Source organism: Nerophis lumbriciformis, linkage group LG36 (genome assembly GCF_033978685.3).
Source record: "Nerophis lumbriciformis linkage group LG36, RoL_Nlum_v2.1, whole genome shotgun sequence".
In the NCBI taxonomy this organism is placed as follows: Eukaryota; Metazoa; Chordata; class Actinopteri; order Syngnathiformes; family Syngnathidae; genus Nerophis; species Nerophis lumbriciformis.
The window spans coordinates 10,651,030-10,670,000 of record NC_084583.2 but is presented as its reverse complement, the minus strand read 5'-3'; the positions used below and the strand labels follow the sequence as shown (position 1 = coordinate 10,670,000).

Here is an 18,971-nt window from a genome sequence, read left to right as displayed (position 1 = left end):
TTTTTTTTTTTTCCAACTTTTTTTATTGGCATTTTCAAATAGACAGAAAAAAGTGCAAGTCGAAACAGTACAATTTTAAAGTCAGTAAATGATTCACACCCTTTCTCTTAAAACCCAAACCACCCACCCACCCTCCCACCCCACTCAGGTCCCACTAACGAGGGACAAATGGCACAATTATATAACAAGTGAGACGACAAAGACAGACACATTCTCACACACACACACACACACACATACGAGGCCAGTGACAGACAGATATATATAAAAAAATATATAATAATAAAATTAAAATTAAAATTAAATAATAATAAAAATAATATATAATAAAATAAAAATAGAATAAAATAATACTAATAAATAAAAGGGAGATTATTCCTCATCTGCGTCTGGGCATAGGTCAAAAGAGTTGACATACAGCAAAAAAGCAGTTCAACTTTTTTTGTTGAACGTTTGAGAACGGCTCACCAGCCAAAAACTGGAGAGGCACCACTTCATCGCGTGACGAGACTGTGTGCACAAAACAGAGACTGGCCTCTCCAAACGCTCCTAATTCAATTTAAAAAGACAATTCAATTAGGCTGAGGTTAATTGCCTGTGATTAAACGCTTATTTGGGGCTTAATTAGCGTTAATCCATTACTCATTTGCCTCGTTTATTCCCATGATTGTATTCACGGGGAGTGAGTGTGGGGGAAAAAATTGCCTGCACTGTCGGGATGAAGCCCTTTAAAGCACATTTATGTGACAGGATAGCGGAGTTTATCATCAAAACTACTTTCTTTAGTGTTGGGATTTCTAAATATGCATTTAACTGGGAAACTGGGACATCAATGGATACTATTAGTGATTAAAAACTTACAATTGGATGCCTGTGCAAATAGATTATTCATGTTCATTATGCGCATACATTATACAAAACCCAAAACCAGTGAAGTTGTCACGTTGTGTAAATGATAAATAAAAACAGAATACAATGATTTGCTAATCCATTTCAACTTATATTCAATTGAATAGACTGCAAAGACAAGATATTTAACGTTCAAACGGCTAAACTTTGTTATTTTTTGAAAATATTAGCTCATTTGGAATTTGATGCCTGCAACATGTTTCAAAAAAGCTGGCACAAGTGGCAAAAAAGAGTGATAAAGTGGAGGAGTGCTCATCAAACACTTATTTGGAACATCCCCCAGGTGAACAGGCAAATTGGGAACAGGTGGGTGCCATGATTGGGTATAAAAGTAGATTCCATGAAATGCTCAGTCATTCACAAACAAGGATGGGGCGAGGGTCACCACTTTGTCAACAAATGCATGAGAAAAATGTCGAACAGTTTAAGAAGAACATTTCTCAACCAGCTATTGCAAGGAATTTAGGGATTTCACCATATACGCTCCGTAATATCATCAAAAGGTTCAGAGAATCTGTAGAAATCACTGCACATATGCGATATTATGGACCTTAGAGCCCTCAGGGGGTACTGCATCGAAAAGCGACATCAGTTTGTAAAGGATATCACCACATGGGCTCAGGACCACTTTAGAAAACCACTGTCAGTAACCACAGTAGGTCGCTATATCTGTAAGTGCAAGTTAAAACTCTATGCAAAGCGAAAGGCATTTATCAACAACACCCAGAAACGCCCGCCGGCTTTGCTGGGCCCAAGCTCATCTAAGATGGACTGATGCAAAGTGGAAAATTGTTCTGTGGTCTGACGAGTCCACATTTCAAATTGTTTTGTGGACGTCGTGTCCTCCGGAACAAAGAGGATAAGAACCATCCGGATTGTTATAGGCGCAAAGTTGAAAAGCCAGCATCTGTGATGGTATGGGGGTGTATTAGTGCCCAAGACATGGGTAACTTACACATCTGTGAAGGCACCATTAATGCGGAAAGGTACATACAGGTTTTGGAGCAACATATGTTGCCATCCAAGCAACGTTATCATGGACGCCCCTGCTTATTTCAGCAAGACAATGCCAAACCATATGTTACAACAATGTGGCTTCATAGTAAAAGAGTGCGGGTACTAGACTGGCCTGCCTGTAGTCCAGACCTGTCTCCCATTGAAAATGTGTGGCGCATTACGAAGCCTAAAATACCACAACGGAGACCCCCGGACTGTTGAACAACTTAAGCTGTACATCAAGCAAGAATGGGAAATAATTCCACCTGAGTAGCTTAAAAAATGTGTCTCCTCAGTTCCCAAACGTTTACTGAGTGTTGTTAAAAGGAAAGGCCATGTAACACAGTGGTAAAAATGCTCCTGTGACAACTTTTTTGCAATGCGTTGCTGCCATTCAATTCTAAGTTAATGATTATATGAAAAAAATACCAAAGTTTGCCAGTGTGAACATGAAGTATCTTGTCTTTGCAGTCCATTCAATTGAATATAAGTGGAAAAGGATTTGCAAATCATTGTATTCTGTTTTTATTTATCATTTACACAACGTGCCAACTTCACTGGTTTCGGGATTTGTACGTAATATACTTTAGTGTAGTCAGTGCACAGCGTTGATAGCAACATACAAACCCCGTTTCCATATGAGTTGGGAAATTGTGTTAGATGTAAATATAAACGGAATAGAATGATTTGCAAATCCTTTTCAACCCATATTCAGTTGAATATGCTACAAAGACAACATATTTGATGTTCAAACTCGTAAACTATATCTTTTTTTGCAAATAATAATTAACTTAGAATTTCATGGCTGCAAAAAGTGCCAAAGTAGTTGGGAAAGGGCATGTTCACCAATGTGTTACATGGCCTTTCCTTTTTAACAACACTCAGTAAACGTTTGGGAACTGAGGAGACACATTTTTTAAGCTTCTCAGGTGGAATTCTTTCCCATTCTTGCTTGATGTACAGTTTAAGTTGTTCAACAGTCCGGGGGTCTCCGTTGTGGTATTTTAGACTTCATAATGCGCCACACATTTTCAATGGGAGACAGGTCTGGACTACAGGCAGGCCAGTCTAGTACCCGCACTCTTTTACTATGAAGCCACGTTGATGTAACACGTGGCTTGGCATTGTTTTGCTGAAATAAGCAGGGGCGTCCATGGTAACGTTGCTTGGATGGCAACATATGTTGCTCCAAAACCTGTATGTACCTTTCAGCATTAATGGCGCCTTCACAGATGTGTAAGTTACCCATGTCTTGGGCACTAATACACCCCCATACCATCACACATGCTGGCTTTTCAACTTTGCGCTTATAACAATCCGGATGGTTCTTTTCCTCTTTGGTCCGGAGGACACGTCATCCACAGTTTCCAAAAACAATTTGAAATGTGGACTCGTCAGACCACAGAACACTTTTCCACTTTGTATCAGTCCATCTTAGATGAGCTCAGGCCCAGCGAAGCCGACAGCGTTTCTGGGTGTTGTTGATAAACAGTTTTCGCCTTGCATAGGAGAGTTTTAACTTGCACTTACAGATGTAGCCACCAACTGTAGTTACTGACAGTGGGTTTCTGAAGTGTCCCTGAGCCCATGTGGTGATATCCTTTACACACTGATGTCGCTTGTTGATGGAGTACAGCCTGAGGGATCGAAGGTCACGGGCTTAGCTGCTTACGTGCAGTGATTTCTCCAGATTCTCTGAACCCTTTGATGATATTACGGAGCATAGATGGTGAAATCCCTAAATTCCTTGCAATAGCTGGTTGAGAAAGGTTTTTCTTAAACTGTTCAACAATTAGCTCACGCATTTGTTGACAAAGCGGTGACCCTCGCCCCATCCTTGTTTGTGAATCTACTTTTATACCCAATCATGGCACCCACCTGTTCCCAATTTGCCTGCACACCTGTGGGATGTTCCAAATAAGTGTTTGATGAGCATTCCTCAACTTTATCAGTATTTATTGCCACCTTTCCCAACTTCTTTGTCACGTGTTGCTGGCATCAAATTCTAAAGTTAATGATTATTTGCAAAAAAACAACAACATGTTGTCTTTGTAGCATATTCAACTGAATATGGGTTGAAAAGGATTTGCAAATCATTGTATTCCGTTTATATTTACATCTAACACAATTTCCCAACTCATATGGAAACGGGGTTTGTAAAGGTTACTATTCTTATACAAATGCTCAACACGCAGCCAGTATTGTCCAATAGGACTATAAAGTAGATGTATCTTTACACAATGACGCTGCTCTGCATTAAATAGAAACACTGTACCCACAATTTCCAACGGTGGGCATTGCTGCAAAGATAAAGCTGTGGGAAAAGGACCCATAAATGCAGAGTTAGCCAGGAGGGAGTGGTGAAGCTGGAGGGTGGCGGCAGTAAACACAAGCAGCATGTTGAGTCAAATATAAAGAATATTTATCTTTTAATCATTCACAGATGACACATTTACACAGCAGCGCTGACTGCCGATGTTCCCGCATAGAAGCCCTGAGTGATGGCGACTGTGGTCAAAGAACACCTTTCCGCCGGGCCGCTTTCCACGTCGTTACACCCGACCGTGCGTGAATCACTGCGGAGCAGCTCCTCCCAAAAAAAGAGGACATCACGTCATAAATTGCAGGTTATTATCGCCACCTCTACGCTGGAAATGGCGACGATGAATATTTGCTGAGGCTTAGGACACGCACAGAAAGACTTTTCTCCGTCGGGCTCTAAATCCAAGCAGGCACAAAGTCTAAAGATCGTCTCCAGTCGCAGTACGGCAGTCGCGCGGTCATGTGACTGTTTTTTTTTTGGGTGGGTAGAGGAGGGGAAGGACAGAAAGAAGAGCATACTTGCCAACCCTCCCGGATTTTCCGAGAGACTCCCGAAATTCAGCGCCTCTCCCGAAAACCTCCCGGGACAAATTTTCTCCCGAAAATCTCCCGAAATTCAGGCGGAGCTGGAGGGGGCCTGAGTCCGCTTTCCCACAATATAAACAGCGTGCCTGCCCGATCACATTATAACTGTAGAATGATCGAGGGCGAGTTCTTGGTTTCTTATGTGGGTTTATTGTTAGGCAGTTTCATTAACGTCCTCCCAGCGCGGTAACAACACACAACAACAGCAGTCACGTTTTCGTCTACCGTAAAGCAGTTCGTCTGCCGTAAACAGCAATGTTGTGACACTCTTAAACAGGACAATACTGCCATCTATAACATCAATAACATATACGGCTTTTAGAGAGTGCAGTGCACAACTGCGCACACAAGCAGAAGAACGAGGAAGATACAACCATGGCGACGCCGACGACGAGTAGTAAGATGAAGAAATACGCTTTGTTGCACCTTTCCTGCCTGAGTCCGGCGATTAGTTGCAAATCTTGCTTTATTGATTGCTTGCACACAGCCAATCCAACACAAAACAAACTAGTCCCCGCCCGCACTCACGCTACCGCTCCCTCTCTTCTCTCGCCCACACACTCACTGACATCACTCACCTCACATGCTCACCTATTAAAAGGGCCACACACACACATACGCTACTCTCATAACAGCTTGTAAGTTCCAAGCCGCAGCTGCGATTGGACCTGGATAGCTTCCGGGAAGAAATAGTGGACTACCAAGTGCTTGGCGCTGAAGATCTTCCTCAGGAAGCAAAGATTGACCGGTTTTGGGCCATGCTAGGGAGAGATGGAAGATTCCAGACTGCATTTGATGAAAGCACTTTTGTGCGTGCCACACATCAATGCATCATCAGAGAGGGTGTTCAGCATGGTTCGAAAAATAGTGACAGAGAATAGAACAAGGATGGACAATTTAACCCTTAACTCAACAATGAGTAGATGAGTGTTATGTGTGTATATGTGTAAATAAATGAACACTGAAATTCATGTATTTCTTTTATTTATATATACATATAAAATATATATATATATATATATATATATATATATATATATATATATATATATATATATATAGCTAGAATTCACTGAAAGTCAAGTATTTCTTTTATATACATATGCATATACAAATACATATACATATATATATATATATATATATATATATATATATATATGAAATACTTGACTTGGTGAATTCTAGCTGTAAATATACTCCTCCCCTCTTAACCACGCCCCTAACCACGCCCGTTTGTGAATGACTGAGCATTTCATGGAAGCTGCTTTTATACCCAATCATGGCACCCACCTGTTCCCAATTTGCCGGTTCACCTGTGGGATGTTCTAAATAAGTCTTTGATGAGCATTCCTCAACTATCTCACTCTTTTTTGCCACTTGTGCAAGCTATATATACACATATATATACACATACATGTACACACACACACACATATATACAGTATATATACACACACACACATATATACAGTATATATGCACACACACACACATATATATACAGTATATATACATACACACACACACATATACAGTATATATATATACACACACACATACATATACATATATATATATATATAAACATATACATCTATATACATACATATATATATACATACATATATATATATATATATATATATATACAGTATATACATACACACATATACATACAGTATATACATACACACATATATATATATATATACATACATATATATATGCATACATACATATATACACATATATACACACACATATATATATATATATATATACACACACACACACACACACAGACACACAGACACAGACACAGACACAGACACAGACACAGACACACACACACACACACACACACAAAAGTACCAAAAATTGGTACTATTGAGTACCGTATCGATTCCCAGGTACCGGTAATTGGTACTGTATTGATAAGATATGTCCTCAAAGATCAATACCTCAGCTCATTGGTATTTTACTACTTTGCATCAGAAGAGCCATCAATGATCCAGTGCATACACGTCATGGACAAAAGTGCAGGGATATTTGACAATAAAGACATACTTTTGACTAATCAAACAAACTATATTGGGAACAATGTGGTTTCTAAATCATATACATTCATTTTATCTCGCCTGGGCCAGTGCGCATACATAAAGGAGACAAACTACGTTGCCGCTAGAGTTGAAAAACGATTCCGTGTGTGCATGAATAAGAAGATATCACTCCATGTTCCATTCATCAAAGCAGTATCCAGGTCACATTATAATGCATGTATTCTATAACAGTAGTGGCCCCGCCTTCTTACAATCTCTTATATTCAGCATTATATTTAGCATTCACTGCGACTCACATATGTCCCATTAATGTTGCATGAGCATAATCTCATCTTTTTGGCAGTATAAAGGCTAAATAATATGTGATCATCCTACACGGGGAAGTTACTACATCCTGTGAGTAAAAGGACCTGCACTAATGTGTGACATGTGATGCTGATACCTGTGATGATGTCATGGCTCAGTGGATGGAGAGCAAAATCATTTCCCGCTATGAGGGTGTTCCCACTACACGCCTCCTCTTCATCTACTAACACATTACATCGATCCCAGCCACCCTCTCTGCCCTTATCACCATGGCGATTAAAGCCCCACCCTCACTGCAGATAACACACCATGACACAAACTGATCAGAAGCATCACATGGAATTCCCGCTGGTGATTATAGTGTTGTTTTTTTTCTTCCATCTTGCCCATCAGTATTAATACATCCATGTCTATTCATTAACATCCTCAAATTATATTAAATAGAATGTTGCTGTCGATAGTTTTACTTTTTAAACCTTAATAAAAAAATAAATGATATTTCTTAAAATAAAATAAAATATAATGTAATTAAATTAAATATGAAAATACAATTAAATAAATGAAAATACATTCTTTGAATGTAAAATTCAAAAAATATAAATAAAAACATTTAAAACAAACATTTGAAATTAAAAATTTGAAATTTAAAAATCATTTTAAAAATACAAATATTTAATACATGAAATATTAAACATCAAAAATGTAATATTATTATTAAATTTAATTTACTTTGTTAAATAAATTAACAGACGTCCAAAGGGAAAGGGAAAAAAAAAAAATACATTTAAAACCTAAAACTTAAAAATGTTCAATTAATAAAATATTATATATCCCATGGAATTCCCGCTGGTGATTATAGCGTTGTTTTTTTCTTCCATCTTGCCCATCATCAGTATTAATACATCCATGTCTATTCATTAACATCCTCAAATTATATTAAATAGAATGTTGCTGTCGATAGTTTTACTTTTTAAACCTTATGGCTGCTGGTTAGCGCCTTGCATGGCAGCTCCCGCCATCAGTGTGTGAATGGGTGAATGTGGAAATACTGTCAAAGCGCTTTGAGTACCTTGAAGGTAGAAAAGCGCTATACAAGTACAACCCATTTACCATTTACCATTTAATAAAAATAAAAAAAAGATATTTCTTAAAATAAAATGTAATGTAATTAAATTAAATATGAAAATACAATTAAATAAATGAAAATACATTATTAATTGAATGTAAAATAAAAAAAATAAAAAAACATTTAAAACAAACATTTTAAATTAAACATTTTAAATTTAAAAAAATATAATTATTCAATACATGAAATATTAAACATCAAAAATGTAATATTACTATTACATTTAATTTACTTGAATTGTTAAATTAACAGACGTCCAAAGGGAAAGGGAAAAATAAAAAAATACATTTAAACCCTAAAAATTTTAAATGTTCAATTAATAAAATATTATATATCACATGGAACTCCCGCTGGTGATTATAGTATTGTTTTTTCTTCCATCTTGCCCATCAGTATTAATACATCCATTTCTATTCATTAACATCCTCAAATAATATTAAATAGAACGTTGCTGCCGATAGTTTTACTTAATAAATCTTAATAAAGCAATAAATTATGTCTTAAAATAAATTAAATTAAATATGAAAATACAATTAAATAAATAAAAATACAATATTAATTGAAATTAAAACAATTAAAACGAAGATTTTAAATTAAAAATTTGAAATTTTAAAATCATTTTAAAAATACAATTATTCAATACATGAAATATTAAACATAAAAAATTGAATATTACTATCAAATTTAATTTATTTAATTGTTAAATAAATTAACATTAGACGTCCAAAGGGAAAGGAGAAAATTAAAAAAAATACATTCAAAACATAAAACTTAAAAATGTTCAATTAATAAATTATTATACATCACATGGAATTCCCGCTGGTAATTATAGTGTTGTTTTTTCCATCTTGCCCACCATCAGTATTAATACATCCATTTCTATTCATTAACATCTTCAAATTATATTAAATACAATGTTGCTGTCGATAGTTTTACTTAATAAATAAATTATGTCTTAAAATCAAATACATTTTTATTTATTTAAATTAAATATTAAAATACAATTATTAATTGAATGTAAAACTCAAAAAATAGAAATTAAAACACTTAAAACATTTTAAATTAAAAAAATTGAATTAAAAAATCATATTAAAAATATTATTCAATACATGAAATATTAATCATAAACAATGTAATATAACTATTAAATTTAATTTACTTTAATTGTTAAATAAATTAACATTAGACTTCCAAAGGGAAAGGGAAAAATAAGATAAAATACATTCAAAACATAAACCTTAAAAATGTTCAATTAATAAAATATTATACATCACATGGAATTCCCGCTGGTGATTATAGTTTTTTCTTCCATCTTGCCCATCAGTATTAATGCATCCATTTCTATTCATTAACATCCTCAAATTATATTAAATAGAACGTTGCTGTCGATAGTTTTACTTAAATCTTAATAATAAATCATGTCTTAAAATTAAATACAATTAAATAAAATTTCATAAAAATTAAATCAAAAATGAAAATACAATTAAATAAATGAAAATACATTGTTAATTGAATGTAAAATTCAAAAAATATAAATAAAAACATTTAAAACAAACCTTTTAACTTAAAATTTGAAATTAAAAAATCATTTAAAATCAAAAATACAATTATTGAATACATTAAATATTAAACATAAATCATTAAACATTACTATTACATTTCATTTACATTTTAAATAAATTAACAAACTTCCAAAGGGAAAAGGAAAAATGAAGATACATTTAAAACCTAAAACTTAAAAATGTTAAATTAATACAATATTTTTATTTTAAAATTAGATATGGTTTTCAAGTACTTTTTTAAAATTTGAAGTGCTTGACATCTGCAAGTTCATGTATATATTCTTGGACACAAGCAATATCCCATGAGTCTGTAGAGGGCACATTCATTATTAGTCATTTAAAAAAAAGTAAAACATACAGTAATGGGATGTAAACTACTGAGAGCTAGCAACTACACAACAGCTAAGCACACAATAGCACACAAGCTAGACATACAGAATAGGTGTCCTTAATTGAACAATATTGCTGTCTAAAACATGACATTTGTCAATATAAACTACCAAATTTTCCGGACCATAGGGCGCACCGGATTATAAGGCGCACAACCAATGAATGGTCTATTTTCTACCTTTTTTCATACAAAAGGCGCACCGGATTATAGAGCACATTAAAAGGAGTCATATTATTATTATTTTTTCTAAATGTAAAAGACTTCCTTGTGGTCTACATGACATGTAATGGTGGTTCTTTGGTAAAAATTTCCGACCGGAATTCTAATAACTAAAGTTCCTTGGGTGGATAATGTAAACTCACTACACCGGTATGTTTTAGCACTTTCATGGCGAGTTTACTGACAGATATAAGTAAGAACTTTACACTACTTTATATTAGAAATGGCAACAGTGGAGGGTCAATGTCCCATAACAAGAAGATAGACAAAAAGAAGAAGATTATCGACTACGGACTACAAAGGCGGATGCGCGCAAGTTTTCAGGACGTATGCAGATCCCAAATACAGATCAGCAGGTATCAGAAGGTAAGAAAAGTTGGTTTTGCATAATATTGTGACACAGAACACCAGATAATATGTCTTACCTTATACACACACACCATAATAATACTCCTATGTTGAGGCACAGTACAATCCTTCATAGCTTACCAAAATCCTACTAAAACATTAGGATAGATTTTTGAGCGCTGTGCATATTGTTCTATATTTTCAATGGAACATATGAAATGTTGGTGTTGTTTACTTGAGTCATATTGCCATCATAGTGCAGTCTATACATATCTCTTGTGTATGACTGCCATCTACTGGTCACACTTATCATTTCACCATGTACCAAATAAAATTGCTTCGAGGTCGGTAAGCAAAACCAGAATTATTCCGTACATTAGGCGCACCGGGTTATTAGGAGCACTGTCAACTTTTGAGGGGAAAAAATGATTTTAAGTGCGCCTTATAGTCCGAAATATACGGTACTTAGTTGCATACGGAACCCGAAGTACGGTGGCCAAAAAGTGCCACAACAAATGCAAACGACACAATCCGATAACATTAAGCAAACAAAGAAAGTGACTAACACAATGAAATGAAATTACACCTAAAAAAATAACACAAAATAACTATTTAAAATCATAGTATAAATATCGATAAAAAATGTATTAACAAATATTATAATACATTTAGTTTTGCCTAAGCTATTGATTGGATTTTTTTTAATCATTTTTATATTGTTTTTATATTTACTTATTTGTTGTTTTTTATTCAGTCATTGTTGGGGCTTAGGATAATATTTGAATATTGTTTTTAGTATTGTTGTGCAGCACTCTGGAAACATTTTTGTTGTTTAAACGTGCTATACAAATAAAGTGAATTGAAAGTGGAGTGGATTGGATTTACAAACCCCGTTTCCATATGAGTTGGGAAATTGTGTTAGATGTAAATATAAACGGAATACAATGATTTGCAAATCCTTTTCAACCCATATTCAGTTGAATATGCTACAAAGACAACATATTTGATGTTCAAACTGATAAACTTTTTTTTTTCTTTGCAAATAATCATTAACTTTAGAATTTGATGCCAGCAACACGTGACAAAGAAGTTGGGAAAGGTGGCAATAAATACTGATAAAGTTGAGTAATGCTCATCAAACACTTATTTGGAACATCCCACAGGTGAACAGGCAAATTGGGAACAGGTGGGTGCCATGATTGGGTATAAAAGTAGATTCCATGAAATGCTCAGTCATTCACAAACAAGGATGGGGTGAGGGTCACCACTTTGTCAACAAATGTGTGAGCAAATTGTTGAACAGTTTAAGAAAAACCTTCCTCAACCAGCTATTGCAAGGAATTTAGGGATTTCACCATCTACGGTCCGTAATATCATCAAAGGGTTCAGAGAATCTGGAGAAATCACTGCACGTAAGCAGCTAAGCCCGTGACCTTCGATCCCTCAGGCTGTACTGCATCAACAAGCGACATCAGTGTGTAAAGGATATCACCACATGGGCTCAGGGACACTTCAGAAACCCACTGTCAGTAACTACAGTTGGTCGCTACATCTGTAAGTGCAAGTTAAAACTCTCCTATGCAAGGCGAAAACCGTTTATCAACAACACCCTGAAACGCCGTCGGCTTCGCTGGGCCTGAGCTCATCTAAGATGGACTGATACAAAGTGGAAAAGTGTTCTGTGGTCTGACGAGTCCACATTTCAAATTGTTTTTGGAAACTGTGGACGTCGTGTCCTCCGGACCAAAGAGGAAAAGAACCACCCGGATTGTTATAGGCGCAAAGTTGAAAAGCCAGCATCTATGATGGTATGGGGGTGTATTAGTGCCCAAGACATGGGTAACTTACACATCTGTGAAGGCGCCATTAATGCTGAAAGGTACATACAGGTTTTGGAGCAACATATGTTGCCATCCAAGCAACGTTACCATGGACGCCCCTGCTTATTTCAGCAAGACAATGCCAAGCCACGTGTTACATCAACGTGGCTTCATAGTAAAAGAGTGCGGGTACTAGACTGGCCTGCCGGTAGTCCAGACCTGTCTCCCATTGAAAATGTGTGGCGTATTATGAAGCCTAACATACCACAACGGAGATCCCCGGACTGTTGAACAACTTAAGCTGTACATCAAGCAAGAATGGGAAAGAATTCCACCTGAGAAGCTTAGAAAATGTGTCTCCTCAGTTCCCAAACGTTAACTGAGTGTTGTTAAAAGGAAAGGCCATGTAACACAGTGGTGAACATGCCCTTTCCCGTACTTTGGCACGTGTTGCAGCCATGAAATTCTAAAAAAAAAATAAAGTTTATGAGTTTGAACATCAAATATGTTGTCTTTGTAGTGCATTCAATTGAATCTGGGTTGAAAATGATTTGCAAATCATTGTATTCCGTTTATATTTACATCCAACACAATTTCCCAACTCATATGGAAACGGGGTTTGTAAATGAGATAAGCTACTTACATTTAAGTGCGTTGAAGGCCAGTTCATACGCGGGACGTCTCATCTCAGGTTCAACGTGAGGCAAAAGAAGCCCCCTCTCTTTGCCGTATTTCACCAGTTGGCGAGACGCAGGCTTCTCCCGGTGATGGTTCTGGAAGATGGCCGACGCCAGCAGGTAGACCTTGTCCGAAAAAGCATCTTGACCTCGGCCGGTGGTGACGACTTCTTCACCATTGTCCGGGGGCGGTTCACACACAGCAGGTTGGGGGTCCAAAGTTGGTTTTGTTTTCAATTTGGAGGCTTTATGACGCCGCAGACCGATGACTTTTCTTGTTTTATCCCTTTGGGTCGGCTTAGACATCTGAAATTATTATAGAAAACAGTTTGAGGGATTGAAGATACAGTAAGACAATTTAATTATTCTGTAGTTTATTACGGGGATGGAAAAAAAATATGACACAAAAATGTGCAATAATCCATGCAGTACAGCAACCATGTTTCTGGCACCTTGACGGTATTAAATTGGTCGAGCATGAGCCATTAAATTCCTGAAACCTTCGCTTCCTGCAATGTTTGCATTTACAAATTGACGCGCCGCAATCTCCATGGCAACCGCGGGTCGAATCAAGAATGCGTCTCCTCCAACTTTGCATGTACTTGGTAATAACTGTCGTGACGTCGAAGGAAAAGTCATAGGAAATAACACCAACCTTAATCAGATGCAGCAGCAAGCCAGTTCCAAAACTTGAGGGTGGGAGAAAGAAACAAAAAAAAGAGGATTGCAGGGGCGCAGCTGGCAGATTTGGAGTCGCCTGTGACACAAAGCTGCCCCTCGTAAACATCGCAGCATCAGCACACCAACATGACACTAAAACTTGCCGCTTGTGCAGTACCTGCCTGCACACAAAAAGGTTATAAACAGAACAAAACAAACAAAATATGGATGCAACTATCAGATATATATTTCCTAATGAAGTATAATCTTCACATTAACACAAAAAACTTAAATGTTTACGTTTTGTGAGCCCAAATTGAGTTATTTTGTGTGTATTCTGATGCATCCCTGTCAAAGAACATGCGGTTTAAAATACACTGCCGAGGCCGCCCACCATTAACACTGAGTGGGACGTGGCACGACAGCGCCCTCTGCTGTTAAATAAAGGTCAGGACATAAATGAAATTGAATGTGATGCAGGTGTACCATATATTTTTACTAAAACATACATATTGCAAATATTTCTTGAACATAATCTGTAAAAAAAAATATTTCAAAATAGTTATATGACAAATAAAATAAATGTAAATTATAACATTTAAAAAAAACAGGAAGTAGAAAGTGCTTTGATTGCACTTGGACTTTTTAAGTGAAGTTAAAGTCTAAGTACCAATGACTGGGTGTGGTGAAATGTGTCCTCTGCATTTAACCCATCCCCTTGTTCACCCCCTGGGAGGTGAGGGGAGCAGTGGTGTTGTGTTTTGGACCAGTTGTTCCTCCCAGGGAATTCAAGTCACAAGTCACTCCCAAGCTCTTTACGACACTTAAAGCTGAGTAGAAAAACCACCAGAGACAGAATAGGTATTTTGTAATATATTTGCAAAGCTTTGCATATATACATTGAGACCAGTCCAGCATAGAACATTCTATCGCGCCGCCAAGATGGTCTACCCCCCCCCCCCCCCCCCGAAAAACCCTCTCCCCTCTTAAGTCCCTGGCAGTCATGTCTCTCTAGCCAAAACAAATGCCCATTATCTCTCTTTCTAACATTCCTCATTCAAGGTTAAGCACACAGTTTTGCAGACAACCAAAAGACCGCAATTGGTAGAAAAACACTAGCTGTTTTATAATATGATTATGAAATAAAAAGAAGTAACACTTAAATTCGGATATATGTAAATATCTGCCTCCGACAGTGGCCGCGCCCGGGAATCATTTTTGGTGATTTAACCCCCAATTCCAACCCTTCACTGCAAAAAGTCAGTGTTCAAAAACAAGAAAAAAAATACAAAAATAAGGGGTATTTTATGTGAACTAAGCAAAAGTATCTGCCAATAGAACAAGTAAAAATTCGGCTTGTCAAGACTTTCCAAAACAAGAAATTAGCTAACTTCAATGAACCCAAAAATACCTTAAAAGGGGAACATTATCACAATTTCAGAATGGTTAAAAACATTAAAAATCAGTTCCCAGTGGCTTATTATATTTTTCGAAGTTTTTTTCAAAATTTTACCCATCACGCAATATCCCTAAAAAAAGCTTCAAAGTGCCAGATTTTAACCATCGTTATAAACACCCGTCCATTTTCCTGTGATGTCACACAGTGATGCCAACACAAACAAACATGGCGGAAAGAACAGCAAGCTATAGCGACATTAGCTCGGATTCAGACTCGGATTTCAGCGGCTTAAGCGATTCAACAGATTACGCATGTATTGAAACGGATGGTTGTAGTGTGGAGGCAGGTAGCGAAAATGAAATTGAAGAAGAAACTGAAGCTATTGAGCCATATCGGTTTGAACCGTATGCAAGCGAAACCGACAAAAACGACACGACAGCCAGCGACACGGGAGAAAGCGAGGACGAATTTGGCGATCGCCTTCTAACCAACGATTGGTATGTGTTTGTTTGGCATTAAAGGAAACTAACAACTATGAACTAGGTTTACAGCATATGAAATACATTTGGCAACAACATGCACTTTGAGAGTGCAGACAGGCCAATTTTCATCAATTAATATATTCTGTAGACATACTCTCATCCGCGCTCTTTTACTGAAAGCTGATCTGTCCAGTTTTGGAGTTGATGTCAGCAGGCCAGGGAAGCTAGGGTCGATATTCTTCTCTTGATAATCTTCGGTGGCATAAGGGACCGTGTGAGCCAAGACATCCAGGGGGTTTAGCTCGCTCGTCTGCGGGAACAAACTGCCGCCATTGCTTGCCGTGCTACCGAGGTCCTTTGTCCCTGAATTGCTCACACACTCTGGCAGATTCAATGGGGGTCTGGCGGCAGATTTCTTTGACTTTATCGTTGGAAATGCATCTGCTTTGAGTGTCGCAGGATATCCACACATTCTTGCCATCTCTGTCGTAGCATAGCTTTCGTCGGTAAAGTGTGCGGAACAAACGTCCAATTTCTTGCCACTTTCGCATCTTTGGGCCACTGGTGCAACTTGAATCCGTCCCTGTTCGTGTTGTTACACCCTCCGACAACACACCGACGAGGCATGATGTCTCCAAGGTACGGAAAACAGTCAAAAAAACGGAAAATAACAGAGCTGATTTGACACGGTGTTTGAGAAAATGGCGGATTGCTTCCCGATGTGACGCCACGTTGTGACGTCATCGCTCCGAGAGCGAATATTAGAAAGGCGTTTAATTCGCCAAAATTCACCCATTTAGAGTTCGGAAATCGGCTAAAAAAAAATATGGTCTTTTTTCTGCAACATCAAGATATATATTGACGCTTACATAGGTCTGGTGATAATGTTCCCCTTTAAAATAAGTATATTCTCACTAATAACAAGTGCACTTTTCTTGGTAGTAAGAAAAATACCTTTTTGCTCAATATGTTGAAAACTATTCTTAAATTAAGTAAATGCTAGTGCCATTATCTTGACATAATGATATGCACTCGACATCATGATTTTTTTTCATGCTTGAAGTAAGAAAAGATTACTTTAAAAAAGTAGTTTATACTTGTGAGTGTTGATGACACAGCTTTGCATCAGTTGATATTCTAGTTTCAAGCATGTTTTACTCAATATAGGTCATAAAATCTCAGCAACAAGCTGTAATATCTTACTGAGATTTAGGACCAAAACTAAAGTAAAATACTAACATAAAATCTGCTTAGTGAGAAGAATTATCTAATCAGACAGAAAATAAGCAAATATCACCCTTATTTGACATATTTCATCTTACTTAGATTTCAGTTTTTGCAGTGTTGATGCCGAGTGCCAAGCAGGGAGTTTTTATAGTCTTTGGTATGACTCGGTCGGGGTTTGAACTCACAACCTACCGATCTCAGAGAGGACACTCTTAGTCACATTTGGTTTGAAAAAGTAGTAGTAGTGAAGTTTAATGTTTACATATTATTGACAGAAAATAGCATTTCTAAGTGCAAATTTGTTAGGACTTGGCAAGAATGAAGACTCAGTTGCAGACGGGAAACGTTTGACGCAGGCTTTTATTCTGCTGTTTTCTATGAACTCTTCAGACAGAGTGAATAAACAAATGGCTACAAACTCTATACTTGATACCAGAGGTGGGACCAAGTCATTGCTTTGCAAGTCACAAGTAAGTCTCAAGTCTTTGCCCTCAAGTCTCGAGTCAAGTCCCGAGTCAAGACAGGCAAGTCCGAGTCAAGTCCAAAGTCAAGACTGGAAAGTCTCAAGTCAAGTCCCAAGTCCTGCATTTTGAGTTTCGAGTCCTTTCAAGTCGTTTTAACCACAGACTGATATATTTACATAGATTGTGTATGCTTTTAAAACACTGTATTTATTTATTAAAACAAGTGCATTTGAAATTGCAGGGAAAAAGATAGTGGTGACATTGCACTTCATAATAGCACTATTAACCAGTCATTTTAAAAATGTAACTCATTCCTTTACAGAATAAACACATTTGAAAACACAAGTGCAACTGTACTTATTTGTACAAAAGTGTTAACATTGTATTTCCATGACATATTGCATTGTAACTAGTTCCACAGCAGTTTCTATTCTGTTCTTACCTTATCTCATTGATCTCATCTCATACTGTATGTGTGTTGATGTGTGCGTACACATGAAAAACATAACAAATATATGAACATTATAATGAACAGAGTTGTACTTTTTAGATGTCAGGGGCCTATGCAATATGTACACATATTCCTAATATAGTATACATTTTAACTGACCTTTATTTGACTATGTTTGTCTTTTTGTAGGTGGCTAAAATACGCGGTGCAGCTGACCGCCGTCTAACGTTACGTTACTGTGTGTGATACATTGACTAACGTTACGTTACTGTGTGTGATACATTGACTAACGTAACGTTATGTGTAGGTACCTCATGCAACCCTGCTTAAAAAAAAACACTTGACAAAAAGTATGAATAAGGTAGCGAACTGCAGTGGACGCAACATATTGCCGTGTTTGCAATGACGTTATAACCATAGACATCTTATAAGTAGACGCAGCATTGGTTGCTGTGACGTGAGCAATTTGGCCGCCATCTTGAAGTGGTGATGAGGAGCCGGCGAGCAGCCTAAACTGACAGTTGACAGGTAGCGTTTTCCTGCTCAAATGAGCGGACTGTTGAAAATAGGAATCGGGGGATTACTTTTCACAAGTAAGATTTAACATTAATGTACTATTGGTTGTATTTTATGAAAATAATATTACCACAGAGTTGAGAAGGAGCAAAGATCTTCAATATTTGTATGTGAAAATCACAAAGAAATCTTCTGGGGGAGGATGACGCCCCTACAGGGGTTTGGTTTACAAACTTTCAGCCCCACCTAAAACAAAATTCACCAGCCGCCACTGATTATGATGCATTCTCATTTTAGGCAAAGTATAAGACAATACTTTCTTAACAGTATAATTGTAACCAGGAATAAGTCTTCAAGTAACAATATTCAAATACTAACATTGTTGGGTAAAACAGAATTTGGTTTTATTCTGAATCCAGTGAAACAGATTGGTGGTTTTAGCTGATAT

General features: G+C 36.9%; 1 protein-coding gene across 1 annotated transcript in view; it reads right to left on the bottom strand.

The window, feature by feature from the left end:
• The window catches only part of LOC133576845 (putative methyltransferase NSUN7), a 102,714-nt gene extending 88,602 nt beyond the window's left edge, over window positions 1-14,112 (bottom strand). Inside the window, exons 1-2 of the mRNA XM_061930188.1 lie at window positions 13,980-14,112; window positions 13,291-13,630 (exon numbers count right to left, since the gene is read on the bottom strand). Coding sequence (XP_061786172.1) covers window positions 13,291-13,630; window positions 13,980-14,111 — 472 coding nt within the window. The 5' untranslated portion in view covers window position 14,112. The remainder of the gene's footprint in view (window positions 1-13,290; window positions 13,631-13,979) is intronic.
• Between the last annotated feature and the right edge of the window lie 4,859 nt (window positions 14,113-18,971).